The sequence below is a fragment of the Colossoma macropomum genome, unplaced genomic scaffold (assembly GCF_904425465.1).
Source record: "Colossoma macropomum unplaced genomic scaffold, Colossoma_macropomum, whole genome shotgun sequence".
Lineage (NCBI taxonomy): Eukaryota > Metazoa > Chordata > Actinopteri > Characiformes > Serrasalmidae > Colossoma > Colossoma macropomum.
The window spans coordinates 6320001-6339629 of NW_023494789.1; the positions used below are offsets into that span (position 1 = coordinate 6320001).

Here is a 19629-nt window from a genome sequence, read left to right on the forward strand (position 1 = left end):
GTTGAGGACTCATATGACAATATAGCATTTGTAGTGTAAATGCTAAAGAACTTCGGGACAGGGACATGTTTACCACTGTGTTTCATCGCCTTTTCTTTTAACAACATTCAGTAATTGTTTGGGAACTGAGGACACCAATTGTTGCAGTTGTGAAAGTGTAATTATTCCTATTCTTGCTTGATATTACACTTCAGCTGCTTCACAGTCTGGGGCCTATGTTGTCATATGTTATATTTCATAATGCACCACACGTTTGCAATGGGAGACAGGTCTGGACTGCAGGCAGGCCAGTCTAGCACCTTACTGTGAAGACGCGCTGCTGTAACGTGCAGAATGTGTTTAAACATGCACATCATCTTCTAGATGGCAGCATATGTTGCTCCAAAATGTGCATGTACCCCTCAGTATTAATGGGGCTATCCATGCCATTGGCACTAAATAACCCCCATACCAAGACAGATGCTAGCTTTTTAACTTTGCATTGGTAACAGTCAGGATGGTCCTCTTCCTCTTTGGCCCGGAGAACACAACGTCAATTATTTCTAAAAACAATTTGAAAAGTAGGCTCATTAGAGCGCAGCATATGTTTCCACTTTGTGTCCGCCCATCTGAGATAAGCTCTAGCCCAGAGAAGTCGGTGGCGTTTCCGGATGTTCCACTTTTTGTAGTAAAGTCTTAACTTGCATTTATAGGTGCAGTGACAAACTGTGTTTACTAACTAGGGTTTTCCTAAATATTGGGAAGCCCATGTGGTTATATTCATCACAGAAGCATGTCGGTTTTTAATGCAGTGCCGTCTGAGGGATCAAAGGTCACGGTCATTCAATATCAGTTTCTTTTAGCCTTGTCATTTACACATGGAGAGCCCAAAAACTTTTTTTAATCCATTTATGGCAGAGAGGTGCACGCAGGGCTTTATAAAATAGTCACCAAATAAAGGTTTTTTTTCAGATTTACCATTATTTTACTGTTGTTACTGTTGTTATCACTGCATATAAAAATGTAGGTTCACTGATCATTTTGGTAAATACATTGGCTATATTTGTCTTGTCTTAACAGCAACTGTAAATTCTGGACTTCCTCAAGGAGAGCTTTGGAAATGATTTTGCCAACACATTGACACACATGAAGTCACAATGTATTGTTCGTTTGTTTATTTGGCCAGATAAACGACTTTACATATCATTTACTGAGATGCCCCAAGACCTTTACACAGTACTGCACATACATGAACAAACATACACACTCATGCATGCACATACAGATATGGACATGCATCCATATGTGCACATCCATATGGACATGCATTCTACAATGGTTATGTTGCTTTTGGATCGAGACTTCAGAGTCTCCAGTCCTATTTCAGGCAGTCCTGCTGCCTGTGCTGTTATTTCATGAAATTACATACCATCATTTAGGTTTGCAGGCAAGGCAAATCAGTATTATAAAGCAATCATACTTCTGTCATTTCCCACCGTGTGGTTAGCAATGAGCAATGGCAAATCCTCTGAGGTAGGTCCCTGGTACTGGTGGAAGAGTGGACTGCTCTCTCTTTCTCTCTCTCTCTCACTCTCTCTCTCTCTCGTCATCTTTAGTTTGACTAATTAGTCCTGCATCAGGGGAAAGGTAAGCCCGCTGTCTGTGATTTCCAGCTGCAGATTCATCACGCTGACAGCAGCTGCTATCACAGCTGTTGAAACCCTTTTTATCATTTTCTATTTTGGCTCTTCCTCCCATTACCCTTCACACATATGTGGAACTACAGCCTGCCTCAAAAAATGCCCTCCCAATCACCTTAATGTTCTGTGTGGGTCAAAGTGCAATGACAATTGGATTCTGAGTGTTTTTTCATAGATACCAGTCACCTATATTGATGTGATCTGTGATCTGTCTTGCCTTGAAAGGCAGTCTGTGGAGCACATTAGAGTACTGTCCAATGCAAAATTGACCTAACCGTGTTCCACCCACAACTGTGTTCTGTTATAGCGGCTGCTGCAAGATTGGACAAGCTTTATGGAACATTGACAGAAATCTCATTAAACTGAATAAAGACTTGTAGCAGTCTTTATTTAGGGACTCTACATAATGTATTGTAATGGCCACATTACTACACAGTTTAAAACGCCACACTACTGAGCTGCATTGTGTTGCTGCTGCTAACCAAAACTAGACAAGTTTGAAATGACGATATATTTGCCACCATGCTGATGTTAATTTGGTGGAAAAATAGCTCCAGATCTAGCCTGTGTGTTACCTTCCACACAACTACAAAATAATCATCTGTTGAAATGAATAATGCACTTTCTTTTATATTTTGGGTTTGTACTCAGTTTTCTCATAGCCACTTACAGCCACTAGCTAGTTTTCCCCATCACATGATGCTGCCAAGCAGAGGTGTATCTAGGAACTTAAAAAAATAAATGCCCCCCCCCCACATTAATTAATTTCTATTAGTAGAAAATGATGATTTGCCCATTTATTTGCTATTGTTGTCTCAAACAAATTAATGTTCTTAAGTCATGCCAATCTATTCACTAGCATCTAAATGTTCTCGGTAGACTACCTATTTAAGATTTTAGAATTATAAATAATAGATATGTCATGCTGCAGGTTGGTAAAGATCCGTTTAAAACCATGGATGAGATGCAATCCGAATAAGAGGAAAATAAGCAGACATCAGAGAGATGTAAAGCACGCTGCCACTGGACTCTGGAGCAGTGAAAACGTATTCTGTGGGTGACGAATCATGCTGATTTATCTGGCAGTCTGATGGACAAGTCTGGGTTTGGCGAATGCCAGGAGAACATTACCTGCCTGACCTTGTGGCAACTGTAAAGTTTGGTGGAGGAGGGATGATGCTATGGGGCTGTTTTTCAGGGGTTGGTCTAGAACCCTTAGTTCCAGTGAAGGGAAATCTTAATGCTTCAGCACTTAGACATTTTGGGCAATTGTACGCTTCCAACTTTGTGGGAACAGATTAGGGAAGAACCTTTTCTGTTCCAGCATGACTGAGCCCCAGTGCATAAAGTCCATAAAGGCACGGCTGGGTGAGTTTGGTGTGAAAGAACTTGACTGGCCCTCACAGAGTCCTGACCTCAACCCCATCAAACACTTTTGGGATGAACTAGAGCGGAGATTGTGAGCCAGGCCCTCTCGTCCAACATCAGTGTCTGACCTCACAAATGCTCTTGTGGATGAATGGGCAACATTTCCCACAGACACACTCTAACATCTCGTAGAAAGCTTCTCAGAAGAGGGGAAGCTGTATAGCCACAAAGGGGGGACCAACTCCATATTAATGCCTATGGATTTAGAATGGGATGTCATAAAAGCTCCTATGGGTGTAATGTGTAGGTGTCCCAATACTTTTGTCCATAGAGTGTATGTTGTTAAGACCCTGTTTCTGTGAGTCATGGCTGCCCAATTGTATCAGTATCTACATGAGGGGCCCAGTAAAGGTTTTAGGTGGCCTGGGTCTTAGCCCCCCACGTGCCATAGTACAAACGGTCCTAGTCCAAAGGGTCCTCTTGTTCCCCCAGTAGTTACACCACTGATACCGAGCTGAGAGGGTGAATGAAAGTGTATGCTAGCATGTGTCTGAGACAAATGAAGTCAACATGCTTGGAGGAGAACTCTAGCATTCTGCTGAGTGACGAAGAGAAAGGAAGAGGCCGGTTGCTCTCTCTTGGACTTCCAGTCGTGGATAGCTGCGGCATCACCGGGGATCAAACTCACCATCTCTTGGCAACAGGGCGAACGCCACTCTCAGCCCTTTAATGGGATATTTGCCAACATTCTGTAAAGCTTGTCCAGCCTCACAGCAGTTGCTATGAAAGAACATATTTGTTGGCCTAGCATGGATACATCAAATACATCCTCTCAGTTTGCTGTCTCAGAAACAATATGAGGCCCCCCAGTTGAGGGAAAACACCTCTGTGATGTCATCAGTGATGCTGGAGCTTTTTAATATCTCTAATCGGAGAAGAGAATAAGACAATCAGGACTCAACTGTGTTTCAGTTCGCTTTGAAATACAGTGTAATTATGTTTGAATCACAGGAACATTTCCCATAAATGCCAGGCCTTTTTGTTGTGTTCTCATGTTCTTTTGCTATAAATAGCGAGTGATTTGTTCAGTTATGAATGGCAGCTACATAGCTGGGATGATTCCGCTTCTTTTGTAAGCCTTTGCTTACTGCAGTGTTATCATGGCTGCTATTGGAGATAAAGTTTCAAACCAGAGCAGTTTTGGACTAGAGACTGCAGTTTTCAGATGTGGGCGATTTCTGTCTTAATATTTACAGCAATAATGCATATGAGTCTGCTTTTTCCCATGTTTTTTTTTCTAGAGGAGCAGACATATCGCTATGGCAACATTCAGTGTCATTTTGCTCTGAGCAGTGACCGGTATTTTCCGCTGCTCTTCTGCGAGCGCAATCTCGATGATTCAGTTCTAATGAGTACTAATGATTTACACAGCACTGTTCCTTCATCACGAGCCTGTTAAATTCCCACTGAACGTTCCTTATTAATGCCGAATCTTTTCTCACAGCCTCATCGACCGCTCCTCCTGCCTCGCCATGTGTGTTTCTACCATTAGATGCAAAAATAAACCCTGGATCGACAAGGCTGTAATTTACTTGTCATTTTGCAGCGGAAAAGTTTGACTTGTTGCTGTAAAACGGCCACGCTTGTCCAGCGGGCGCTAGCCCACGGCCTATGGGTTCACTTCAATGGCCAAAGAAAATGGAAACCAGCTTAATGATCTGGGTTGGTAATCATAACAGTTTATTGACTGGACCAATAGTGTTGTACTCTGCATAAACATAGAAGTCCAGCTCCCTCTCAACTGATTCTCTTTCTTAATCTTGTTATATATACACACACAGTAATAGGCCTATTATGCATCATGATGACTGTCATATGCATCAAGTTTACTATGTTTCTCCAAGTACCGAAAGGGGGAAAGACACTTAGTGCCAGCGAGACTCCACTTTAACCTTTTGTCAGTGCCATTCGTTGATAACACCGTTTACATGGCCTGTTATTATTCCTTTTAGCTGGTGATTTGTGAGATGTGCAATAACCATCATCAGGTTGGATGGCAGTTTTATTATTATGCCCTGTCACTGTAGATAACAGCCAGCTCTTTTCTTCTTAATTAAAGAGATCTGAAAGGTCTTATCAAATTAAAGTACAATGGCATGGACATTTCTATTTCTGCTGATCTGTAACTGTATGTTTGATGAATTGCTAAGTAGGCCTATACACTTACGGCAAAATATAGCATCGCGTTTAATTTGTCGCATACCAATTTGTTGCATAAAAAAAAAAATCTCAGCTTTAATGTTATCCAAATGTGTGGCTGTCCACTGATTTGGAGACATATTCACATTGCAAGTATGATTCACAGTTGACTAAGTGTGCGACTCTACCATTGCTACTGTTTTTATTTTTTGTGAGGGACAGAGGGCAACATTTACATGCTTTTAAATGGCCATTTAGAAAGAGAATTTGCTTTCATTGGACTGTCCATAGCAAGTGACGGATCATTTCTTAAATATGGCACTACTGTCCCAATTTTTACCTCAGAAAAAGAAAATCCTGTGTATCGTGATAATGTAACATGATGTATTTTTCCCCTGGTGTCTACTTTCCACAACCCTAGAACTTTCTTAAGAAATCTTCTCGTCGGATGTCATCCTTCGCCTAATTTAGACGTGTCAAATTTGCCAATCCTTGTAAGGCTGTCCTCATATCCCACTGACTTACCTCCCATCTGGAAGGGCCGAGAGTGCGCATGCTTCAAGGACTCAGCTTCTCAAGGCATCGTGCCACTCAGGAGCCACGCAGTGAAAGGTTTTAATATCTTCAAAGTCTGAAACCCAAGAGAGAACGTCTGCTGTACTCTTAGAACCCAAGTGCTTTTGGAGGAGACGCTTTTAACATACTCTAGTTATCCTGCCTTTGTAAAGAGCCTGATTTGAAGTGGCTCACCTTGTCCGTTAGCATTCACTGCTGCTGATCATGGCCTGTTGAAGCTGGGGAAGATCCATGCTGATGAAAGGATACACTGAGCTAGTGGAGAAACCTTGAGATAGAAGATGTTCTTAATGCATCAGTCTTGGTCAGTTAGAAGCCGTTATTTCTTCTGTATGCTCTGCATCAGAGACAAGGCTGGAAGAGGCCTCGTCTAACTGAGGTTAATGATGGGCCCATTTAGGGGGTCTTCTTCTAGAACCATAAAAAAGTGTGTGCTTTACTCAAAGAAGGAATAGAAATGATGGGTTCTTGAGTAGAGAGCATGTATATCTTAGATAGTTAAGGAGGATTCTTTGCTGTTTACTGCTAAGAAGACTGAGCAGTAGAATGGCACTCCTGTTAGCAAGCAGATAGCATTAGCTCGTTTCTCCTGGACACAGATCCTGTGATAACAGATGTCCCTGCATGCCTCCAGACTGCCTCTCTCTCTCTCTCTCCCTCAATCTCTTGGCTTTGTTCCGCCACTTTATTACTTTCCTTCTCCTTCCTTCTGTCTCGCTCTTTCTCATCAGACACCAAACATTACAGAGAAATCCTTTGATAGGTTCAAAATTTTTCAGATATCTCTAAATCTTTTTTTTTTCTTACTGACTGTCTACCATGCTGTCCTCTTTCTGTCCTTCGTTCAAGCCCTTACCTGCTGTTCACCTCCCAAAAAAACAGACAAGCTTATTTATTTCTCTTCTGGTTTTTGTCCTCTTGCATCTGAAGGAGCGATGGCACAATCAGGAGAGAGGAAGAGATGGAGAGAGGGACGGAGAATGGAGGTGTGGAAAGGGGGAGGAGAGGGTAGCCGAGAGCTTTTTAGCATGCAAATAGATTGCAGCGTTTGGAAGAGGGAAAAAACACAACAGGCACCATGCTAGCAGAGCAAGATGGGAGATGAGAAAACAAGCCAGGAGAGATGATGGAGGGAAAGGAAAGGAGGGATGGATGAGCAGTGGATGAACAAAAAGGACGAGTGTTTATGAAGAGTGATGCGTTGCATATACTGCACAGATTGTGTGTATGTATGTAGGACGTCCGTGTGCCAAAACTAGCAGTCCGTCTTCCTGTATTGTTATTTAATGATGATGTTTTGTGTGAGGATTTTGAGTTTTGTCCACTGAAAATGTGCCAGCATGACTGCTGCATTAGTTGCCCTGCGAAGACAAAGCAAACATCCAGCTCTGTATGTGGATGTATGTGTGGGAAACATATGGCCTTAGCGAGAGGAAAGAAACGCAGGGGCTCTGTGGGGGGTCCGTTTCTTCTGGCAGGCGCAGATAAACGGGAGAAAGTGGAAATCTGCAGAGAGCTGGCACCAAAGTTGTGGCACTCACTGTACAAATATATTCAGGAACTATTCCCAAGGATTAGACCCTCTGTACATAATCAAAGCAGAGAAAATGAGAGTTACAGAACTGACCAAGTTCATTAGAGTTAATTCGTTATTGATGGTTTTACTGATCAAGGTCAAGAGAAGTGCACTTATAAGCTGTAAACTGTGCCACTCACTGTCTGAATGCTTTCAGAAACTATTTTCACTGATATACCCCTCTGTACACAATAAAATCACTGACTGTTACAGAACTGACCAAGTCTATTTGAGCTAATTCAGAACTGATGATTTTACTGATCAGTTTTTACGAGAAGCAGAATGAATTATAAACTTATAACATGGAAGTTATGGCACTCACTGTCCAAATGCATTCAGAAGCTGCTCCCGCTAATACAACGCTTTGTGCGCAGTAAAATCGCGGAGTGTGACGGAGCTGACCAAATCTGTTTGAGTTAATTCAGCATTGTTGATTTTATTGGTCAGTTTCAGCATTATATTTCTACCATGTACACCGTGGCACTCACTGTCCAAAAGTGCATTCAGAAACTGTGTCCGCTAATACAAACCTGTGCACTGTAAAGACTGTTTCAGAACTGACCAAGTCTATTAGAGTGAATTCAACATGGTGATGATTTTGCTGATCAGCTTTCAGAAAGGCAGAAAAACGATACACCGCTAGCATGTAGAATCACTATACTTTATCCAGCTGACCAAGCCTATTTTAATTCCTTCAGCACTAATAATTTTACGGATCAATTTTAACAGAGAGAGAAAAGCTGTATAATTCTACTGTGTAAGCTGTGCTACACACTGTCCAAAAGCATTCAGAAACTATTCCCACCAATACAACCCTCTGTACACATTAAAATCACTGTGTCTTACAGAGCTGACAGGGTCTATTTCAAATTCAACATTATGTTATGAATAGATTTGTCACAGGCAGGCTAAGCTGTGGCATTGACTGTCCAAATACATTCAGAAACTGTTTCCTCCTGATACAACCCTTTGTGCACAGTAAAATCACTGAATGTTACAGAGCTGCCCAGATCTGTATGTGATTGATGCAACCCACTGTACACTAATAAAATGCAGTGATGCACCGAAATAAAAATTCCTGACCGAAGCCAAAATTGATGACACGCTCACCTAAAACTGAAAGAGGTCTTTTATATACGCTTTGCTGTTTTATTAATGCTTTTGAATTGGTATAATAATGCTGTTGATGCTTCAAAGGCAAGAAACAGCATGTTGGGAAAGAGTATGAACAGAGAACTAGAGGATTCATTTATTATTACACACCTTGCTAAATAATATAACAATTTAAAAGTTGTTGAATTATAAAAATGTAATATTTGGAAACATTTGGTTTCCAAAAGGCATCTAAAGCTAAATTCCTTAGTGCTTCCATGAATATGACAAAAAACATTTAGTTTTTTTTTTACATGTAATGCACATGAATGTGGTTTTGAGCTCCTGCCTAGCAGTCAGAAATTACTGCAGTCACTTTAGTGTTCGCCATTTAGAGAAGAAACAGCCAGGAACCTCTGCTGGATCTAACAAATGCACATGTTTACAGTAACCACTTTCATGACCAGAAGTAAAAAGGTTTATTACCAAAAGATGTTCAGTTCCTCAGTATTATTTATATGATTTCCATTAAAAATGTATTAAATCAGTTAATGCTTAAAAGCATGTAGGCTAAAGATGCAGATACAGCAGGCTGTGTTTGTGTTTCACTGTTTATCTGCTGCAGCTCAAACTGTTTGAATGTGTCTGTGCTGACCAGTGTAGGAGAGTGAAGGAAACAAACAATATTTTTAATTCCTATTTTTCTTTTTCATTATCCTTCACATTTTTTGAGAAGTGTTAGTCTTTGACACTTCATTGTAGAAAAGTTTAATCTTTTGCTTTTTTTCTTTGGCCTTTTTTTTCTTTCCACTGAAAACCAAAAGTGCCCCTTTAGATCATTTCTGGCCTAAACTTTTCAGTGGCTGAAATGTCTGTGCATCACTAGTAAAATCACTACCCAGTGACCAATTCCATTTGAGTTCATTCATTAATAACTTTGTTGTTTGATTCCAAGAGAAGCAGTAAGCTGGGTACACACTGTCCAAATGCAGTCAGGAAGTATTCCCGCTTATACACGCGGCTGTTACAGAGCTGACCATATGTCCGAATTTAACACTGAGCAGTTTATTGATCAGTTTCAAGATTAAAGCAGAGTAAAGATGCAGTTCTAGCATGTAAGCTGAGCCCCCCCCCTGTTCAAATCCATTCAGAAACTCTTCTCACTAGTACAGAGGTCGACAACCCAAATGTTAAGAAGAGCCATTTTGTCCTTTCAACAAAAATCAAACCACCTTCGGAGCCACAACATTTTATATCTTTTTTACCATCTTGGCTCTAAATATGTCTCAGTATGTGCTGATGTACCAGTATAAGCTTAAAAACATAAACGAAAACACAGACTTACTTCTCGCATCTCCGGCAGGAAACTTTTTGTGCAGAAGTAGAAAAATGTCTTGTAAAATGTTTCTTAACGTTCAACTTTTTATGACGCTAAAGTCATCTTCTCATTCTCCAGCTTCTTGTTTGAATTTTCCCGTTACACCTTAAATGGTCCCTGAGGCACCAGAATGTAACTGCTGCACCATTTAAAGTGGAATGGAAAAATTCAAACAAGAAGCTGGCGAATGAGAAACTGACTTCAGCTTTGCGACTTTCTGGTGTTTGACAGTTTCTCATTGCAGATTAGACGTATCAGGAAACCAGCTGGAGTGATTATAAATGCGAATAAGTCAATTCATCTCCAAATTATCGATGTTCCTCTTAAATCTTTCTCTTTGCCGTTTTGTTAGCTACCAGCTAGACGAGACTGTTTTCTGCGTTGCTATGGTGACCAGCAGTCTGCGCACCAACCTTCAGGGTTAAATGGTGAATTAGCAGTTCTACATTAACTCCAGCCTTTAAAACCATTTATTGTTAAACTGTGTTAGAACGACTGGAAGAGCTTTATTTTACTGTAAAGGAGGATTATTTTATTTTTACCTACAAATCTAGTTCTGCTGTGGAGCCGCAACAGGACATTAAAAGAGCCACATGCTCTTACAGAGCTGACCAAGTCCATTTGAGTTAATTCATCAATAATTTTACCGTTCAATTTCAAAAGAAACAGAGTAGCATGTAAGCTGTGGGGCACAGTGTCCACATGCATTCAGAAACTATCCCCACTGATACAGCGCTCTGCACACACAAGTGAAATTAGTGTTAAGACTTGCAAATCCATTCAAGTTAGTTCAACATTGATTAATAATCTATCAATTTTGAGAGAAGCAGAATAAGCGATTCAGTGTTTGCATGTAAAGATTACTACAACACAGCACATATGGCGCACCATTGCTTAGCTTTACCTTAAATAAATGTGAATAAATGCAACTTCATTCTGGATCGGCCTTGAGGCAGGTATCACACTCCGCTGTCGGTTTAAAACTGCACAAAGCCAGCCAGCAGCATCAATAAATGATGGACCGAGGTGGTGTGTAAAGCCTGATTGATGGAATGGGATGTTAACAGGCGAGAGATGGAGAGTGCGAGAGTGTGTGTGTGTGTGTGTGTGAGAGAGAGAGAGAGAGAGAGAGAGAGAGAGAGAGATGGCTCATAGTGTGTGCAGAATGTTAATGTATTGTGGCCCGATGCCCCACTATTCTCCAGGGGGCAGACCATTTTTCACACACCCACACCACACATTTACATTATTGTAATTGTGTAAATATGTCATGCTGTGTGTGTGTATGTATATATATATATATATATATATATATATATATATATATATATATATATATATATATATATATATATATATATATATCGCTGTTGTCAAAAGAAGACCTCATATCTCCAAAATGGTAACTTTACAAGAGAAGGAAAAAACCTACTTTACTTTTAATGTAAGTCACTGGAACCAGACTTTTTTCCAAGTAATTTTGGGTCATTTCTTTTAGTCCATTCATCATGAAATTTACACACAATTTAAAGACCAACAGGCTTTTTGAAATTATGACAAAAACTGTCAAAAATGGAAATACGAGGTTTTCTTCTAACAACAGCGAGATATATAAATATATACCAGATTTTTTTTCAGGAGACCTGCTTTCAATTTCTCAAAGAAACCTACAGAGATATTTTTCCACACCTTCGAAGTTCAGTATTAGAAGTTGGTTACATTTTCTGTTTCCCAATATCCAAGTAGCCCCAAACACATTCAGTGATGTTGAGGTCTGGACTCTGGGATCTCTGGTCAGTCAATTGTTCTGAGAACACCAGCAGCTTCTTTGGCTCACATTTTTTTTCTTTTCTTGTCTTAGGCTTTGTTCACACAGCAGGTAAAAGTGACCCAAATCCGATCTTTTTCTTCATTCATTTGAGATGCTTTCATATGTGGTACTGAAATCCTCTACATATCTGATCTGCAGCAATGCAGCTCAGTCTGAACAGCCAGATCGGAATTCATGTGAGTTTTATGTCAATCATAATTTCACGCTGTTGAGAGTCATAAACTTTAAGGCTGATGTTTCTGTACAAAAAAATAAAACTGTAGCATCAAAGAATGATTAAAAGCCTGAAAGCAAAGTTTAAAGAATCCGAGGACACAAATCAAAGAAGTGACCGTGCCCTTTTTATGGCAAGCTCGAGCGCTTTCTGGGGTCAGTCAATGAAGCCTCATGATGGCTCCTGTGATGCTGGCGAAGATGAAACTGAACCCTCCGGGAGTGACTGGTGTTCGCTGGCAGTTGTGATTGTTTACCTCTGGATGAGCCACGTGAATCAACGTGAAGCACTGTTCTTTTATGCATGCGGGTCAGTTTAGGAGCTGATCTGTTCAGACTGATGTCGCATACAGATCACATTTAAAAGATGATGTGAACAGCCAAACAAAAATATCAGATTTTTTGAGAAAATCAGATTTGGCTCACTTTTACCTGCTGTGTGAACGTAGCTTTTGTGACAGCTTAACGACAACTACACATCCTTTCAGACGCATAGCGTTCTCCCCATGGAAGGATTGGCAGAAACACTTGATTTTTTAAGCTTGATTTTCTCCTCTATATCAAAGATAAAGGCTGTTTATCTGACGGGGACAGATTTGTTGGCCTACCAGGTCCTTTCACAGTTGTTGAGAGTCCCGTTTCTCTGTATCTTTTAATCATTTTAACTCCAGTTTTAGAAACTCCCCTTTTTTACGTTTTTCTTTGGCTATCTCCTTGCGTTTGCGTTTACACATCTATATGTCTTATGTCTAATCGGATATAAGAAATATCTCCTGAATAATTGATAACCTGTACTTAATCACTGTTTTGACTGCAGATGAAATGAATGAAAGAGGTTGGTCTCAGACTTTTGCCCAGTACTGTATACATACTGACAATACAGTATATATGTACAGCACATTGTGCTGTTTCCTGTGTAGCTGCCTCTTCTGTACACAGAGCTGTTGCTCAGCAGATATGCAACCAGTGTGAGGTTATAGGGGGCAGCGAGGGGGTGTGTATGTGTGTGAGTGTGACTGCAGTGAACCAGATTACTGCTCATTCAGATTCAGAGCCCGTCTTCTCGTCGTGAGAGGCAAAGACACACGCGCGCGCACACACTGAGGGCTGGTCTAGGTGCATAGCTGGACTCCGTGTTATCATAGCCACTGCATCGCTAATCCGGCTGGACCTAAGCTGCATAGACAGGGCAGGACGAGAGACAGCAAGAGAGAGAAAAAGAGAGAGCTTGAGTAAAGGAGGGAGAGAGAGGGCTAGAAAGAGAGAGAGAGAGAGAGGGAGGGCGTGAGAGGTGTGGGGAGAGCTGAAAGGGAGAACGCAGAGCGATCGCAGGGGAGGCAGAGGGAGCGAGCGAGCAAGGGAGGGAGGGACTGCGATTGAGAGAGCAGTGAGAGCGAGCAATTGAGAAAGAAACAGAGGGAGGAGAGGAGCAAGCTACTGTAGCTGCTGGGATAACTGGGTGAGTTCAGCTTAAAAGACTAGGATGGTTCCAGTCATGGAATGATGGCACTGTATGTCTCTGAATGAATGCTGTAGTGATGATGATAATGACATGTTATATATATGAAATGTAATGTTTGAAAGAATGACAGTGTTGCATGTGTCATTGAATGAGTGCTGTGGGGAAACTGATGTTACATGGTGATGACATGTTACGTAGATTGACAGCATTGTATGTCAGTGAATGGGTCCTTTTGACCACATGTTATAGGGTAATAACATGTTATATAAAACATATAACGTTATACAGAATGACAGCACTATGTATATGATTATATGAATGCTGTAATGAAACCAATGTTATATGGTGATGACATGTCATATATAACATGGAATATGTAGGATGCCAGCACTGTAAGTCACTAAAAGAGTGCACTATGGAAACAAATGTGATATGTTTATGACATGTTATATGTAACACATAATGTAATATAGACTGGCAGCATTGTATGTAAGTGAATGAGTGCTTTATAACTGCATGTTATATGGTAATAACATGCTATATAACATGTAATGTTATATATGACATTGTATGTTTTATATAACGTTCTTACTGACAACAGTGTGTGTGTGATTGAATGAATGCTGTAATGAAACCAATGTTACATGGTGATGACATGTCATATATAATATGGAATATGTAGTATGAAAGCACTGTATGTCACTAAAAGAGTGCAGTATGGAAACAAATGTGATACGGTAATAACGTTATATGTAACATGTAATGTTACATAGAATGACAGCATTGTATGTGTAATTAAATTAATGCTGTCCTGTTATATGGTGATGACATCATATAACATAGTTTATGGAATGAGAGCATTTTATGTCATTGGATGAGTGCTTTAGGAAAACATGTTATATATATTATGTAACAAATAGAATGACAGTATTGTATGTCAATGAATGGGTCCTTTTAACCGCATGTTATATGGTAACAACATGTTATAAAACATGTTATATTACATAGAATGGCAGCACTGTGTTTGATTGAATGAATGCTGTAATAAAACCAATGTTATATGATGATGATGATGATGATATGTCATATATGGAGTATAAAGGATGACAGCACTGCATGTCACTAAAAGAGTGCTGCATGGAAGCAAATGTGATATGTTTATGACTTGTTATATGTAACATATAATGTTATATAGAATGACAGCATTGTATGTGTGATTAAATGAATGCTGTAATGGTGTGTGGTGGTGACATGTCATATATAATATGTAGTATATGGAATGCCAGCATTGCATGCTGTCAGTGAATGAGTACTTTATAGCCTAATGTTATATGGTGATTATATATTGGAAATAATATACAGTCTATAGAAATGGCAGCATTGTATGTCATTACATGAGTGCTATAGGAAAACTAATGTTATTTTGTGATGACATGTCATATATAATATGTAATATATAGACTGACAGTATGTGTCACTGAATGCGTGCTGTAGGGGGACAAATGATAATGGATATTATATGTAAATAACATGTAATATATCAAATGGCAGCATTGAATGTCATTGTATGAGAGCTGTAGGGAAACTAATATATTATATACTGGTGAAATTATTTATTTAATATGGTGATGACGTTATATGTTATAGCCTATGTAGTGTTGTACGTCAGAGGTCTTCAAATCTGGACCTTGAATCCAGTTTCTTGCCCTGGATTTTGCAATCAGGGACACAAGAGCGCTTTCTGTGCCTGTATGTGTATGTCTATGGGTGGGTGCATGTGTATGGGTGTGTGTATATGTATGGGTGTGTGTATGTGTATGAGTGTGTATGTGTATGTGTATGGGTGTGTATATGGGTGTGTATGTGTATGTGAATGGATATGTGTATATGTACGGGTGTGTGTATGTGTATGGGTTTGTGTATGTGTATGAGTGTGTATATGTATGGGTGTGTGTATGTGTATGGGTTTGTGTATGTGTATTAGTGTGTATATGTATGTATGTGTGTATGTGTATGGGTTTGTGTATGTGTATGAGTGTGTATGTGTATGTATATGTGTATGGGTGTGTGTATCTGTATGTGTATGTGTATGAGTGTGTGTATGTGTATGTGTATGGGTGTGTGTAGGTGAATGGGTGTGTATGTGTATGAGTGTGTGTATATGTATGGGTGTGTGTATGTGTATGGGTGTGTGTATGTGTATGTTTATGGGTGTGTGTATCTGTATGTGTATTGGTTTGTGTATGTGTATGAGTGTGTGTATGTGTATGGGTGTGTGTATATGTATGGGTGTGTATATGTATGGGTGTGTGTATCTGTATGTGTATATGTATGTGTATGTGTATGAGTGTGTGTATGTGTATGTGTATGTGTATGGGTGTGTGTAGGTGAATGGGTGTGTATGTGTATGAGTGTGTGTATATGTATGGGTGTGTGTATGTGTATGGGTGTGTATATGTATGGGTGTGTGTATGTGTATGGGTGTGTGTATGTATATGGTGTGTGTATCTCTACCTGTAGTAAATCTAATACAGTTTGATGTGTAATAAGTGTGTTTTTTGTGTGTGTGTGTGTGTGATACAGATCCTCTCTCGCCAGCAAAGTCTGGCTCCTCCCCTGCTGCTCAGGAACTGATGACACGGCTGGGCTTCCTACTGGGAGACGCCATCCCCACCTCATCACACACAGCCATGGAGGAAAGAAACCAGGTACACTCATACACACACAAACACACATGTACTGTGCAAATGTCAGAAACTATCCATCAATTATTTAATTTCCAGTCAAAACAGCCATTTTTCAGAAGAGTTTCCAAAGCTGGAGTTCAAAAAAATATTTAAAGATATAAAGAAAGCAACCCAACAACCTTGCACGACTGGGTAGACAAATCATTAATCAGCAATGCACTCTGGCCCTCAGTTCCTAACCGCTGACTTAAAGCTTTCATCTCAGAGAAAAAGGTGAAAATCCAGCTGCTTCAGATCTGAAAATATCCACAGGTGTTTCTGTCCATCCTTCCACTGTGAGAAGACAACTCAGCACTCTAGGTCTGAAAGGATGTGTAGCTGTCAAGAAGACCTTACTGAGAGAAGGAAATAGACAAAAAAGAACTTGTTCAAATGAAACAAAGAAGCTGCTGGTGTTCTCAGAACAGGAGTCCAGATCCCAACACAAATACAACCACCTTCTAAGATTGAACTTTGGAGGTGAGGTAGAATATCCCTGCAGAATTATAAAACTGAAAATACTAATAAATTTATATTATATTTAGTTGTTGAGGCCTTTGTGTTGGTTTCTGTTAAATGTATATTTTCTATTTTTTTTCCTGATGCAGTAAATGAAAACCTTAATGGCCATTTTGACTGTAAATGAAATAAATGAAAGATGGTGTTTGACTCATAGAACAAAAATGCAAAGGAATAGCAATTAAAGAAATAACATTTATATAATAAGAAGAACAAAAATAACTCAATCTCTCTCTGCAACTCAGTCTGTAGCATATGGTTGAGTACCATGAATAATAATTTGACACATTTTGCTGCACTTAGAAAAATTCAGAAAATGTATTGACTCAAAGCAAACAAATAACAGAAGCCAATGGACGTGTTTAAGTGAAATTGTTCTTTTATCATTTGGGTGGGCAATATGACAATGTTTATCATTATTATGATCACATTACATCAAGTTATACAACAGTTAGTTCCCATGACACAATCTGAAGTGTTTTACCCTTTTTTAACAATAACAGTTTGTGCTCAGTCCACTGATGAATGGGACAGCAGGCCTACATCAAACCTGTTGTTGCCCCTAAACAGCTGTGACAGTGGAAAACTTAAAGAAACTAGCATTAGCCAAAAACGAACAGATTACAGTTCACTAAACAGGAGGGGCTGTGAAATGCATTACAGACTAGCTGGAACAAAGCGACGTTCAGGTTCAACTGAGCTGAACCTGATATTATGACAGTTTTATGAGTTTTATCTGTAACATGAAAGGCTGCTACTTTTTTGCATTTGATACGGTGTTCAGGGCTTCTTTGCTTTATTTTTTTCTTTATTTTGCAGCACTTTTGTATAAACAGAGTAAAACACTCAAGGTCGTGTGTTATCGCGAATAACATTATAGCTGTGAGTACATTTCGCAGATATCGTCAGTACTTAAAGAACATTGATCAATTGCGTAGCGCTGTTGCTTCAGCAAGAGGGGCCTGGGTTCGGTTCCCCGGCCGGGCTACCAGGGTCCTTTCTGTGTGGAATGTGCATGTTCTTCCCGTGTGTGTGTGTGTATGTGTGTGTGTGTGTGTGTGTGTGTGTGTCTGTTTGTCTGCCTTCTGATGGACTGGTGACTTGTCCAAGGTGTTTCCTGCCTTCCACCCAATGACTGCTAGGATAAGCTCTAGCACCACCGCAACCCAGGATAGGATAAGCGGTTTAGAAAATGTGTGTGTGTGAACAACTGCATGTTTCATTACTAAGAGAACATATTTAGTCCTAATTTGGTGCAGCACAGTATGAGCAAAGTTGAATAAAATCATTGTATTCGCAATTTTAGATTTTTGGCACTACCGGTTCTATTTGTCTGTTTTTGTCCATCTTATCAAACCTCAGAACTAAATACTGATGCATATTGTGTATCATAAAAAGGTTGTGAAATATTGTGATATTTTTGCCATATCGTCCATCCCTACTTCATTAAGTAAAAGGGAATGTATTGAAATGATTGTCTTTGGTACTTCATATGCGGCATATTGATTAGGTTGAAAAACACTCCTTTGACGCCTTAAGCTTCCATTCCTCATTCTCGTAATTACAGAACTAGTTTGACAGTAGTTACAGTTGAATAATTCACAGTAATGAGTGTGAAGATTAATAACGACAATAAAATGAAAATGTACTGTCTGTCTGAGAAGACAAGAAGTAACTTGTTTCTTTTGTATTCATTTGCTGTTGCTCCCTCGTCTGAGTCACTCTCTGCTGCCTGCTCTATGAAGCGTACTTCCATGTTGGTTTGGATGGGTCCAGCGTGCTGAGAGAAGGCAGGGATTTGGGCATGCAGTAGATGCTCTCCTCCAAAATTCCGATAATTCAGCGGCTCACAGGGAGAGATTTAGATGACTCTCGCTGTTCAGCACTGGATTGAATTTTACATTTTGTTTTTGTGTGTAAGATGTTTTACAGACCGGCCTTTTGTATGGATGCAGGTTGCTCTTTATTCGGGGAAACCTCTGCAAAACCTCTCAAACGTGACTGCGTCTAGCTGTACTTTCCCATGTTCGTCCCCTGATTCAGTCACATAATCAGTGTCGCACTCAGAACGTTGAGCCTGTGTGTGTGTGATTTTTGGGCAGTGTATCAGGGATCTAAACCAGTCCTAAGAGGCTTACATTGCATTTTATGGATCAATGCGCACAGAGCTAGTAGTTATTCTTGGCTGCCGGTCTCTGCTGCAAAATTTTGCCATGAATATCCATTCTGATGATTTATAGACGGATGCCTCTGCCCTGTTGAAGCCCAACTTGTTTTCTTAATTGCATGTGGTAGCTGTAGAACCAACAGCTGTCTCTCATTATGTCTGACGGCAAAAGTCCCCTGTCGAATGTAACTAAATAGTTAAATTAATACCCAGTTTACTGTACATCAGAGACTGTTTTAACACTCTGGATGATTTACATAGCGTGGGTATAATATTCATGACAGCTGATGGCAGCACACTCTGATCACATCAAAGCTCGCAGAGAAGCTACAAGCTCCTGGAATTCAGTCCAACCTCTCGTCCATTTTGCCTGTTATTTATCAGATCTTGCATCCATGATGACTCTGTTGGGACACATGTTATCATATCTGTGAGCGGTTAATGTTATATGGACAGTATAGGATTACTGCAAATTAATACAGAATGAAGTGTTAACACTGCAGTTTTTACCCATGCTAAGGGTGGACAGTTAGACAATATGGCATTATTAGCACAATAAATGAAAGCTTTTCTGAGTGTATTGTAGGTATTGCATGTTTTATTAAAAAGTAGGTATTGCATGTTTTATTAAAAAGAGACTGAGCCCCAGACGGCATGCAGTCATTTGCAAAAGTGTGGGAACCCCAGGTCAAATTACATGTTGAACTCAGAGACTAAATAGAAATTGTGCAATAAAATTAGCATTAAAAAATCCAATTATGTGGCTGTTCTCTGTAAAGGATGGGTTAACTTAAAGGAATAACTGAAATTTGCTGGGAGGTCCATGCCTGAATCCCCTCCTTC

General features: G+C 39.9%; 1 protein-coding gene across 2 annotated transcripts in view; it reads left to right on the forward strand.

Annotated features, from left to right (window-relative positions):
- tanc1a (tetratricopeptide repeat, ankyrin repeat and coiled-coil containing 1a) overlaps window positions 1-19629 on the forward strand; it is a 123875-nt gene that overhangs the window by 44793 nt on the left and 59453 nt on the right. For both annotated transcript variants that reach the window (XM_036569901.1, XM_036569903.1), the window contains exon 5: window positions 15958-16082. In XM_036569901.1, coding sequence (XP_036425794.1) covers window positions 15958-16082 — 125 coding nt within the window. The remainder of the gene's footprint in view (window positions 1-15957; window positions 16083-19629) is intronic.